This window comes from Oncorhynchus clarkii, chromosome 31 (genome assembly GCF_045791955.1).
Source record: "Oncorhynchus clarkii lewisi isolate Uvic-CL-2024 chromosome 31, UVic_Ocla_1.0, whole genome shotgun sequence".
Taxonomy (NCBI): domain Eukaryota; kingdom Metazoa; phylum Chordata; class Actinopteri; order Salmoniformes; family Salmonidae; genus Oncorhynchus; species Oncorhynchus clarkii.
Window position 1 is genome coordinate 21,202,796 of NC_092177.1, and position 12,861 is coordinate 21,215,656.

A 12,861-nucleotide genomic window follows, 5' to 3' on the forward strand; every position below is an offset into this window, starting at 1 on the left:
CCCTGCTACACTGCTACCCGGCTACCCTACTACCCTGCTACCCCCGCCAAGTGTATACTTTATCATGTTTATCATGATCCATACTGTTTTACCCACTTCATATGTATATACTATATTCTAGTCATGGCTCATCATATATAACTACTGCTGTACACACCTTTTCTATTCATATACTGTCCATACTGTCTATACATTTAATTGTTTTGTATCATTAGATATTATTGCACTGTTGGAGGTGGAAACTTAAGCATTTTGTTCCACCTGCAGTAACATATGCAATATACTGTATGTGTGCGCATCCAATAACATTTAATTTAATTTAAATTGATTTAGCTGCTTATCATTGGCCTCATTATTTCTCCACTACATTGTTCAAGTTCCAAGTAAGGAGAAAGGATCTAATTTGTGAGTAGGCTGCTCACTGTGCTCAGGCAGATGACTGTTTTCATTCTGCTGCTAATACCTCCATATTGAAAAGCTGTGACACGCTATCTTTCGTCATAAGCCTGGAATATCATGATAGACCGTGTCAAACTCCTATAGCCCTGGTGGCTGATAGCTTTCCCCCACACAGTTGTGGTCCCCCACACAGTTGTGGTCCTCCACAAAGTTGTGGTCCCCCACTCCGCTGAGTTCCCCCACTCCGCTGAGGTCCCCCACTCCGCTGAGGTCCCCCACTCCGCTGAGGTCCCCCACTCCGCTGAGGTCCCCCACTCCGCTGAGATCCCCCACTCCGCTGAGGTCCCCCACTCCGCTGAGATCCCCCACTCCGCTGAGGTCCCCCACTCCGCTGAGGTCCCCCACACCACTGAGGTCCCCCACTCCGCTGAGATCCCCCACATAACACATTTTTCAGCTGAAGCCGCTGTCTCTTAATATTTGTAATATTTGTATTTATTTATAAGTGAGTAATACAACACAATCCTATATGTTTAATCTTTTCATATTTTAAGCCACATTGATTAAGCTGCAGGGGCATAAGGAATGATCATTCAAATGCAAATTGGTTCTGAGTAATATTTCGTTAGAATGGATCAGACTTAACGCCCTCTTTAGACTACATTGTGTGCTGCCAAAGAGGAAGTGTGGTAGTTTTCTTTTATAGCCTTCTATGTTCAGGGGGTTTATTCTTAAATACCTACTGTATTAAGCACAGTGTGGACACTATGCTGTGTAAAGGAAGTTCAAGATCAGCACCAAGAAATGCTGTTTTAGTCTACTTTATGTTTTTACTTCTTGAGATCTCTGTTATAATGCTATCTAATGTGATTAGGCCTTATATTGACTTTCAGTCAACTGATTTAGCTACGAGTCTAATTAATACAGTAAAGGTCTACTCTGAGCATGTGCAGTAGGAGGTGAAGGTGGGGCACGATTTGTGTGGTGACACTGGTGCCTGTGGTGGTGCTTGGTGTCAGGGAAGGGAGCTGAAAGGCTGTGTGGGTTGGGGGTGTGGTGGTGGAGCAGTATGAGTAGTGTTGGGGTGGGAGGTGGAGGAGGGCCGATGTGTGATGTGACACATGCAGGTGTAAAAGACAGGACCCCTGCAGAGGAAGGCAGGACACTGTGGACAGTGATGTGACACTGCGGATTCCATTTACCTCTTTACACCTCTTTCTCTCTCTCTCTCAAATAAATTCAAGGAGCTTTATTCTCATGGGAAACACGTTTACATTACCAAAGCAAGTGAAATGGATGAAAAAAAGTTAAATTAAATGTGAACAGTAAATATTACACTCACACAAGTTCCAAAAGAATAAAGACATTTCAAATGTCATATTATGTCTATCTACAGTGTTGTAGCGATGTGCAAATTGTTAAAGTACAAAAGGGAAAATAATTAAGTATGGGTTGTATTTACAATGGTGTTTGTTCTTCACTGGTTGCCCTTTTCTTGTGGCAACAGGTCACAAATCTTGCTGCTGTGATGGCACACTGTGGTAGTTCACCAAGTAGATGTGGGAGTTTATCAAAATTGGATTTGTTTTCTAGTTCTTTGTTGGTTTATGTAATCTGAGAGAAAGGCAGGAGGTTGGGCAGGGCAGCTCAGTTTCCACATCATTTTCTGGGCAGTGTGCACATGGCCTGCCTTTCTCAATAGCAAGGCTATGCTCACTGATTCTTTACATAGTTTAGGGCCAAATAGCATTCAGAACAACATATTTTTACCTTGTCAGCTCGGGGATTCAATTTAGCAACCTTTCAGTTACTGACCCAACACTCTAACCACTAGGCTACCTGCGGTTTGGAAATCACTTCATTTTAGGTGGATGTAGATTTTAACGTCTCTTTTCTGGATTTTGACAATTAGCGGATATCAGCCTAATTCTGCTCTTCGTGCATTATTTGGTGTTTTATATTGTACACAGAGGATATTTTATCAGAATTCTGCATGCAGTGTTAGTCCCATTTTGTGAATTCTTGATTGGTGAGTGGACCCCAAACCTCACAACCGTAAAGGGCAATGGGTTCTAGAACTGATTTAAGTATTTTTAGCCAGATCCCCCAAAAATTATTTAACAGGTAAGTTGACTGATAACACATTCTCAGCAACAACCTGGGGAATAGTTACAGGGGTGGGGGTAGGAATGAGCCAATTGTACATTTGGGATGATTAGGTGGCCATGATGGTCAGATTGGGAATTTAGCCAGGACACCAGGGTTAACACCCCTACTCTTACAATAAGTGCCATGGGATCTTTAGTGACCACAGTGAGTCAGAACACCCATTTAACATCCCATCTGAAAGACAGCAACCTACACAAGTCTCCAATCACTACCCTGGGTCATTGGGATATTTTTTTAGACCAGAGGAAAGGGTGCCTCCTACTGGCCCTCCACACCACTACCAGCAGCATCTGGTATCCCATCCAGGGATTGACCAGGACCAATCCTGCTTGGCTTCTGAAGCAAGCCAGCAGTGGGATGCAGAGTGGTATGCTGCTGGCTAATTGATAGGTCAAATCTTATGTTCTTTTTGATGACATAGAAGGCCCTTCTTGCCTTGTCTCTCAGATTGTTCACAGCTTTGTGGAAGTTACTTGTGGCGCTGATGTTTAGGCCGTGGTATGTATCGTTTTTTCTGTGCTGATGGAATTTGTATTTTTGATCCTGGCAACTGGACCATTTTTGGTCTGACAGAATCTTTGCAGAAGATCTAGATGCTGCTCTAGGCCATCCTTGGTTGGTGACTGAAGCACCAGATCATCAGCAAACAGTAGATATTTGACTTCAGATTCTAGTAGGGTGAGGCCGGGGGCTGCAGACTGTTTTAGTGCCCTCACCAATTCGTTGATTTACATGTTGAAGAGGGTGGGGCTTAAACTGCACACCCCACGGCCCCATGTAAATGGATTTTATAATGTCATATGTTTTTCCCCCAACACCACTTTCCATCAATTTGTATAGCAGACCCTGATGCCAAATTGAGTCAAAAGCTTTTTTGAAGTCAACAAAGCATAAGAAGACTTTGCCTTGTTTTAGTTTGTTTGTTTGTCAATTAGGATGTGCAGGGTGAATATGTGGTCTGTCGTACGGTAATTTGGTAAAAAGCCGATTGACATTTGCTCAGTACATTGTTTTCACTGAGGAAATGTACAAGTCTGCTGTTAATGATAATGCAGAGGATTTTCCCAAGGTTGCTGTTGACGCATATCCCACGGTAGTTATTGGGGTCAAATTTGTCTCCACTTTTGTGGATTGATGTTATCAGTCCTTGGTTCCAAGAATTTGGGGAAGATGCTGAGGTCCAGAGCTGAGGATGATGTTAAAGAGTTTAAGTATAGGCAATTTTTATTTGTGGTCTGTATATTTTATAATTTCATGTAGGATACAATCAACCCCACAGGCCTTTTGGGGTTGGAGGGTTTGTATTTTGTCCTGAAGTTCATTCAATCTAATAGGAGAATCTAGTGGGTTCTGGTAGTCTTTAATAGCTGATTCTAAGATTTGTAATTGTATATTTTTTTGTTCTTTGTTATAGAGCCAAAAAGATTGGAGAGGTGGTTTATCCACATCTCCATTTTGGATAGATAACTCTTTGTGTGGTTTGTTTAGTGTGTTCCAATTTTCTCTGAAGTGGTTAGATTCTATGGATTATATTGAACTGATTTCTGACATGCTGTTCCTTCTTTTTCCATAGTGTATTTCTGTATTGTTTTAGTGATTCACCATAGTGAAGGCATAGACTCAGATTTTCTGTACCTCTATGTTTTTGGTTGGATATGTTTCTCAATATCTTTCTTAGGTTTTTACATTCTTCATCAAACAGTTTGATAGGGAAGCTGAGAGGTCAAATACACTGATTTAATTTGTTTTTGCCTAATTGTTTTTTGGTAGGCTTCTACGCTACTTTCCTTCCACCCGTAGCATTTCTTAATATTGTGCAGTTCTTTTGGCTTTGATGCCTTATGATTGAGTATTGCTCTGTTCAGGTAGACTGTGATTTTGCTGTGATCTGATAAGGGTGTTAGTGGGCTGACTGTGAACGCTCTGAGAGACTCTGGGTTGAGGTCAGTGATAAAGTAATCTACAGTACCTCTGCCAAGGGATGAGCTGTTGGTGTACTACTATAGGAGTCTCCTCAAAGCCTACCGTTGACTATGTGCAGACCCAGCGTGTGACACAGCTGCAGGAGTTGTTTTGTCTTAGTTGTGTCTATGGGGGGAGGTTGCATATTTGGAAGGGAATACTGTCACCTCTAGGTAGGTGTTTGTCCCCCTGTGTGCTGAGAGTGTCAGGTTCTTGTCCAGTATAGGTCGCCACAGACTTGTACATGTCCCTGGGCCTGGAAATGGTTGATTTCCCCCGCTCACAATTGGCCCAGCGTCATCCGGGTTAGGGTTTGGTCGTAGTAGGCCATCATTGTAAATACAAATTCGTTCTTAACTGACTTGCCTAGTTAAATAAAGGTTAAATAAAAAATAAATATAGGTGGCACACATGATGACATTTTTCTCTGTTGAGATAATTTCCTTATTCACTAATTTAATAGAGTGGTCAGGTCTGTTCTATACCAAATTAGCATATCTCCTGAGTCTCTTCCCTGTTTCACACCTGGTAGCTTGGTGGATGCGACTACCAGTTCTCTGTAACCTAGAGGGCAACCGGTGGGTCCATCTCCTCTATATCCTCTTGTAGGATGACAATGTCCGTATTTCCTTCTCTCTTTTTTTTACCCCTTTTTCTCCCCAATTTCGTGGTGTCCAATTGTTTTAGTAGCTACTATCTTGTCTCATCGCTACAACTCCCGTACGGGCTCGGGTGAGGCGAAGGTTGAAAGTCATGCGTCCTCCAATACACAACCCAACCAAGCCGCACTGCTTCTTAACACAGCGCGCATCCAACCCGGAAGCCAGCCGCACCAATGTGTCGGAGGAAACACTGTGCACCTGGCAACCTTGGTTAGCGCGCACTGCGCCCGGCCCGCCACAGGAGTTGCTGGTGCGCGATGAGACAAGGACATCCCTACGGGCCAAGCCCTCCCTAACCCGGACGACGCTAGGCCAATTGTGCGTCGCCCCACGGACCTCCCGGTCGCAGCCGGTTACGACAGAGCCTGGGCGCAAACCCAGAGTCTCTGATGGCACAGCTGGCGCTGCAGTACAGCGCCCTTCACCACTGCGCCACCAGGGAGGCCTTAATGTCCGTATTTCCAATGTGTTTGGTGAAGTCTTGCTTCCTGCTCTTTAGGCCAAAGGCAGATGACCTCAGACCTTGTATATTCCAGGATGAGATAGTAAATGTGTTGTGTTCCATAGTGTCTAGTGCTGTTTTTTGTGTGGTTTAGGCCCAGACCATTACAGTAGTTGTGAGCAGAGCATGTTGAGCATCTCATACATACCTCTTAGGTCGCAGGATGGGGCTTGGGGCGGTGCATTAGTAGGGCTTGGGCCTGTTGCTCTGCTCACAGCCTTTTCATATGTGCAGCTGTCATGTTGAGGTCCTTGCTGCAGTGGCGGGGGGCAGAAGAGGCCTGATCTGGGGGAGCCGATATAGGGTGTGGCCAGCCAGGGTTTGTTTGGGGTGGTCTCAGCTGGTTGGGGTATAGCTTGTGAAGCTGTGGTCTGGGTGTAGGTCCTCTTGGCATGGGTTCTCGGTGCAGGTCTTTCGGGGGGGGGGGGGTTGGACTTGGTCGTAAAGGCTGTTCAAGTCCAGGGTGAAGTTGCGCGCCAGGTATACATTAGGTTTTGAGAAACAGTCTGGAAAAATTATTGCAATCACCTGCTGTATGGTGGCAGGGTGAAAGTATTTTCGTGGTAGCATGGTGGAGGTAACCACTTGTGCATTGAGGAAAGTGGAAGAAGCTTTTTAAATCAGTCCCTTGAGTGCTGTTGCCACCCTTTCCTGCTGGGTCCTCAGGTAATTTGTTCCCACGTGAATGATGATGTGGCTGGGGGACCCTAGTCTGTCCTCTGACGACAGCTCCAGGACATGCCTAGTGTTTGGGCACCAGAGTTTAGCCAGTTTGTGTTTGGGAAAAAGTATTTGCCATTTGAGTCAATGAGGAGCACAATCTGTGGGTTTTGTGTGTCCTCGGTGGATGTGGGGGGGTTATCAGGAGGGCTATTGGGGGAGCTGACAGGAGGGCTGTTAGGAGTGGGTGGGGTCTGTTGGGTTGGTGGGTCCTGTGTTGTCTGTCCCATTGTGGTGTTGAGGTTGTGTTCCGGGTCCGTGTCTGAGGTGGGCTGTTCTACTGGCTTGTCTGAGGGAGTGTCCTGCTCTCTGTCACACCTCAGCTTTCTGACCTCGTCCTTCAGTGCCATGTGTGCCTCTTTAAGTTCTCTCACCTCAGTCCGTAGAGCAGCCAGCTCTCTCAGACAGCCGTCCATCTCCACATTCTGCCCTCTGGGTTTTGTTGGGAGGGTGTTGTTGTGCTGGTCTGTTTTGTGGGCTTGTGAGCTTGACTATCCTCGTCTGCAGGATAGTTTGAAGAGGTGTGATCAGACTCACTCAGGGTGGGGGAGTTTTCACAGAGAGAGAGATTTACCTGCTTTGCTCTCTCTCTTTGATCCCATAAAAGCCCTGCTGGAACTGCATGAGGATTCCCTGCACCATCACTGTCCCATACTTGTACATGTTGACAGAGGTTGTTTCGATTTCCTCAATGTCTAGTATTCCACCCTGGGCCAATACCCTCTCTCTGGACATAGGGGTAGTGTGCTCTTATAGCGCTGTGCCATGCCAGGGGATGGTCTGTGTGGAAAATTAAGTTTCTTACGTTTTACATTCCCCTCTTTATAGAAGTCAGCAAATCGTGTCTCTGTATTGTTATTGGTGCTTCTAAGGCCTCTGTATTTGGGGGGGAGGGGTTGTGAAACTCTCCTGCCATTGTTGGGCTCAAGAGTTTTCACACATCTGACTTCACACTTCAGTGCTAATTGAAGGTGCTGCCAGGTCTGTTCTGTCCTAGCAGCTTGGTAGCTTAGTATACTTATTTACTTAGCTTTATATAATAAAATTACCTAGAGATTATTGTCTTTTAATTTTTGTCTTCAGAAGTAGCTTCAGACTGAATATTACTCACTCAGTTTTGTGTTGGATGGTATTTCCAGGTTCCGCTGTGTTTCTTCTGCAGGTTTTGGTTTGTTAGAAGTTTTTTCTTGATAGTCCTTGGTAGCAATAGTCCATTCAGGTAATTTTGTCCAAAATCAAAGTTTTAGGTATGGAATTTTGATGTTGAGGTTAGTATCATGCATAAGTCCTTGTGCAACTATAATTCTATAATATCCAACTATAATTCTATCTTTTTTGCAGAAGAGTTCCTCTCTCCCGCTCTTCTTTCTCTTTCTCTCTCTCTGTCTCTCTCTCTCTGTCTCTCTCTCTCTCTCTCTCTCTCTCTCTGTCTCTCTCTCTGTCTCTCTCGGTCTCTCTGTCTCTTTCTCTCTGTCTCTCTCTCTCTGTCTCTCTATCTCTCACTGTGTTTTATGACTCATAAACAGCCTTTATTTACCACTGTCTCTCTCTCTGTCTCTCTCTCTGTCTCTCTCTCTCTGTCTCTGTCTCTCTCTCCCTCTCTCTCTCTCTGTCTCTCTCTCTCTCTCTGTCTCTCTGTCTCTGTCTCTGTCTCTCTCCCTCTCTCTCTCTCTCTCTCTCTCTCTCTCTCTCTCTCTCTCTCTGTCTCTGTCTCTGTCTCTCTCTCCCTCTCTCTCTCTCTCTGTGTCTCTCTCTCTCTGTGTCTCTCTATCTCTCACTGTGTTTTTTGACTCATAAACTGACTTTATTTACCACTGTCTCTCTCTCTGCTTGTGGTTTTCAACAGGCTAATTAGATCACTATGGAAAAGTGCTCGCCCAGAGGTTTAGGATTAATCAGTCAGTATAATGAGAAGGCTATATATTGAATAAAGTGATGTATGTGTTTTGTGTTGTCGTGATACTGTCAGTTTGGCGGTTGAGTGGGAGTAGTGATAAGGTATGTAATGTGACAGATCAGAGTGTTGGTGACTGCTGGGTTTTGTCATGTCTCTGGGTGTTACTTTAGACCTGCAGCTTGATGCTGCTCTTATCTCAATTCTAAATGGTCAAATATGAATGGTTTGTTACACACTATTCTTTGACATGCTCTCTCTCTCTCTTTTCTCTTTTCCCCTTTTTCTTTCTCTCGTCCATCTGTCTGTCTCTTGCGCTCTCTCTCTCTATCTCTTCCCCCTTTCCCTCTCTCTCTCTCTCTCCCTCTCTCTCTCTCTCTCTCTCTCTCTCTCTCTCTCATGCTCTCTCTCTCTCTCCCCCTCTCTCTCTCTGAATCTTTTCTCTCCCCCCTCTCTCGCTCTATCTCTGTATCTCTTTCTTTCCTCCAGTCTACATTGAGGACCTGGCGCGGAGCGTGGAGCAGAGCAGACGGCTCATCATCGTGTTGACTCCTGAGTTTGTGGCCAAGCGTGGCTGGAGCATCTTCCAGCTGGAGACTCGGCTCCACAGCATGCTGGTGACCGGGGAGATCAAGGTGATTATGATCGAGTGTGCCAACCTCAAGAGCGTCATCAACTACCAGGAAGTGGAGGCCCTGAAGCACACCATCAAAGTCCTCTCCATCATCAAGTGGAGGGGCCCCAAGAGCAATGAGCTCAAGTCTATGTTCTGGAAGCAGGTGATATACGAGATGCCGGTGAAGAGGAAAGAGATGCTGTCTCGCCGGCAGGTGCTAGACTCCAGGGAGCAGGGTCTGTTCGGCGACCTGCAGACGGTCTCCACCATCGCCATGACAACCACATCTGCCTCGATGGTGCCCGCCCACCACGCTGAGATTCCAGACTTTAACCAGACCAGCCACCCTCAGATGAGACACTACTGCACCCGTAGCTACGAGTATAAGATGCCTGCCTCCCCCGTGCAGATAGCCACCTTGAGTAACCGTCACATATACTGCAATATCCCCATGACGCTGCTCAACGGACAGGTGACTCAGAACAACACGATGGGAAAGAGCAAGCAGGAGATCCACTTGAACAGCACTTTCGTCCCTCTATCTGGGGGGGAACACACAAGTGATATCTGGTAGACTGATATCCAGCTTGATGCCACATCTCTTATGTCTTTGTCTTTTATCTGCATGAAGATTCATTTAGACAAAACACTGATCAAAAACCATTCTGCACACAATCATTTCTCGCTGACTATTTTCATTAGCGGTTAAATGTTTTCTGCATTTGTCTTTTTTCGTTCAGTCTTTAAAGAAATCAAGGACAAACGGAGTTGCTCCAGTCATCATTTTCTTACTTGAAAAATGTCTCCTTTTTTGAGATGAGTAATAAATGAAAAAACCTTGTTTTTAATGTTCAAGGTATTGTTATTATGTACAGTTTTCATATCTTCTATAGACATTCATGATGATTCCTTTAAGATTTTAATGGTGTGAGTATGTGAGTGAATCCAAATTGAAAGATTCTGACCTGTGATTTTTTCATGGGAAAAGGGAACGTTTCTCATTGCAGCACAATTCTGTAAAGATGGACTGAAAACATTCTCTGTCAGCTTTAAAAATGTTACAGTATATTTAAGCAAATCAATAATGTTTGAATTTACACAAGCTATTGTCATTGTTTGAGGCCAATTAAATATGAATATTTGAATTGTTTAATGCAGTATTTGTTTGAGTTGTAGTCTGTGACTAGTTGCTGTCTCTTGAGTTCTGCCTGTTACTTTGCTTATTTTAGTTGTACAAAACAAGAAGCCTTTTTCTCTGCTGAATTCCTTCCCTGCTTCACCTGCCTTCCTTCCTCTGTTGGCCATATTGTTTTCAGATGGCCATTGAGTTGTCTTTTTGAGGATGAGCCGCTCTCCAAATGGTACAGATGGCCTCGGTGGTGCTTTCGGAAACGATGGTAGTTTTGACTGAATGTATTGTAGAAATTAAAGGGAACCGGAATCACCTGAGAGATATTTGCTTTTGTATCTATTTTATTTTATTGATTTCATTTGCTAAATGAGAAGAGAATAGTCTTATAGAATCATCCTCTTTTCAGTTGCTCTGCTATTTCGATCTTAGAAAATGAATCCTATTTGTCTGCAATGATTTGTAATATAGCAGCCTCTATCTGTCTCATTGAGTTATGGAGGAATAATCAGCTTCTAATGTGTCTCATTGAGTTATAGAGGAATGATCAGCCTCAAATCTGTCTCATTGAGTTATAGGAATGATCAGCCTCTAATCTGTCTCATTGAGTTATAGAGGAATAATCAGCCGAAATGCCAAGATTGTAACAAAGATGACTTGGTGACCTTCAAGAGCAAACTAAAACACTAACGGCAGGAGGTCAAAGAGATTGCAGCGATCAGTTTGAACCGTTGCTGAACTGCCCACTGATGTCTTCTTCAACACCAGTTATACATCGTATAAGTTTATTTAATGCCTTTTTGTCTGTTTGCAAGCTGATGGATTTTGATAGAGCATCAATGTGCATTCTCTACTTATATGATGAAATGAAATTTTGTTGGACTTGCGAATGGCTGTATATTAAATCATGTTGAAATAAACCGGTTGTTTACTGCTTGATTTATTCTATATGCACTATATTTATTCTATAGGCACTGTATTTATTCTATATGCACTGTATTTATTCAATAGGCACTGTATTTATTCTATAGGCACTGTATTTATTCTATAGGCACTGTATTTATTCTATAGGCACTGTATTTATTCTATAGGCACTGTATTTATTCTATGGGCACTGTATTTATTCTATAGGCACTGTATTTGGTTTTCATTGTAATGTAATGCTGTCATTTTACATATATGATCTATGTGGTGGAGTTAAATATGTCAAGCGTTCAATGGTTATAAATGTCAGCTACTATGGCAACTGCAGCTATAATCTTTCGAAGTTGCAAAAACTGAAATAGTGGATGTTTGCTATGGTGGACCTCTATTACCTACAGTATCCTCTCTGAAAGGGGAATGCTACGGCTGCTTCACCAGCACATCCTATTTACACCACTCAATAGTTCACTCAATAATCAGCAACATTGCCAGCTGTATGTTTATGATGAATTTGTTGAAATATTAAGGAGTAGTAAGGTTTCTTCAGACACCCAATCTACTTCTCAGCATGCAGATATACAGTAGCAGAGATTAATATGAAATGCTGTAAGAAGCTCAGACCTGATGGCCTGGCAGCACTCACAACTATGCTGTAAGAAGAAGCCCAGACCTCATGGCCTGGCAGCACTCACAACTATGCTGTAAGAAGAAGCCCAGACCTCATGGCCTGGCAGCACTCACCACTATGCTGTAAGAAGAAGCTCAGATCTGATGGGCTGGCAGCACTCACCTCTATGCTGTAAGAAGAAGCCCAGATCTGATGGGCTGGCAGCACTCACCTCTATGCTGTAAGAAGAAGCCCAGATCTGATGGGCTGGCAGCACTCACCTCTATGCTGTAAGAAGAAGCCCAGATCTGATGGCATGGCAGCACTCACCACTACTGCTTTATAACTTTTCCATTCAGAAATTATACAACTCAACACCACCATCTTGTGGATATCAGAAATGCTTAGGCAGAATACATGTGAACGAGAAAAGGCTGTGTGTGTCAAATCAAATCAAATTGTATCGGTCACATACACATGGTTAGCAGATGTTAATGCGAGTGTGGCAAAATGCTTGTTCTTCTAGTTCAGACCGTGCAGTAATATCTAACAAGTAATCTAATAATTCCACAACAACTACCTTATACACACAATTGTAAAGGAATTAATAAGAATATGTACATATAAATATATGGATGAGCGATGGCAGTGCAGCATAGGCCAGATGCAGTAGATGGTATAGAGTACAGTATATACATATGAGATGAGTAATGTACAGTATGTAAACATTATATAAAGTGGCATTGTTTAAAGTGACTAGTGATATATTTATGACATCCAATTTTTAATTATTGAAGTGGCTAGAGATTTGAGTCAGTATGTTGGCAGCAGCCACTCAATGTTAGTGGTGGCTGTTTAACAGTCTGATGGCCTTGAGATAAAGTTTTCTTTCCAGTCTCTAGGTCCCAGCTTTGATGCACCTGTACTGACCTCGCCTTCTGGATGATAGCGGGGTGAACAGGCAGTGGCTCGGGTGGTTGTTGTCCTTGATGATCTTTTTGGTCTGTGTGTATGCATGTGTGTATGCGTGTGTGTGTTTGTTTGAGGGCCTCACAAAGCATATAGTGTATTTTTTCCTTAAGCTAATCACGTCATATTTTGTTCATGTTCATTGATTTGGACATCAGTCGAACCATGTAACAAAGTACCAAAGGCTGTCCTTACACAGCTTAATACTCTATTACATTCTTTCTATTGATTATTTTACTTTCATGCTATGCATTGGAGAGCTGATTCTCTCTAGGTTTGTGTGGGGAACGTAGTGTTATTTGGGCTCT

General features: G+C 43.5%; 1 protein-coding gene across 1 annotated transcript in view; it reads left to right on the forward strand.

The window, feature by feature from the left end:
• LOC139390790 (X-linked interleukin-1 receptor accessory protein-like 2) overlaps positions 1 to 9,604 on the forward strand; it is a 398,878-nt gene extending 389,274 nt beyond the window's left edge. Inside the window, exon 11 of the mRNA XM_071138185.1 lies at positions 8,798 to 9,604. Coding sequence (XP_070994286.1) covers positions 8,798 to 9,498 — 701 coding nt within the window. The 3' untranslated portion in view covers positions 9,499 to 9,604. The remainder of the gene's footprint in view (positions 1 to 8,797) is intronic.
• The last annotated feature ends 3,257 nt before the right edge of the window (positions 9,605 to 12,861 follow it).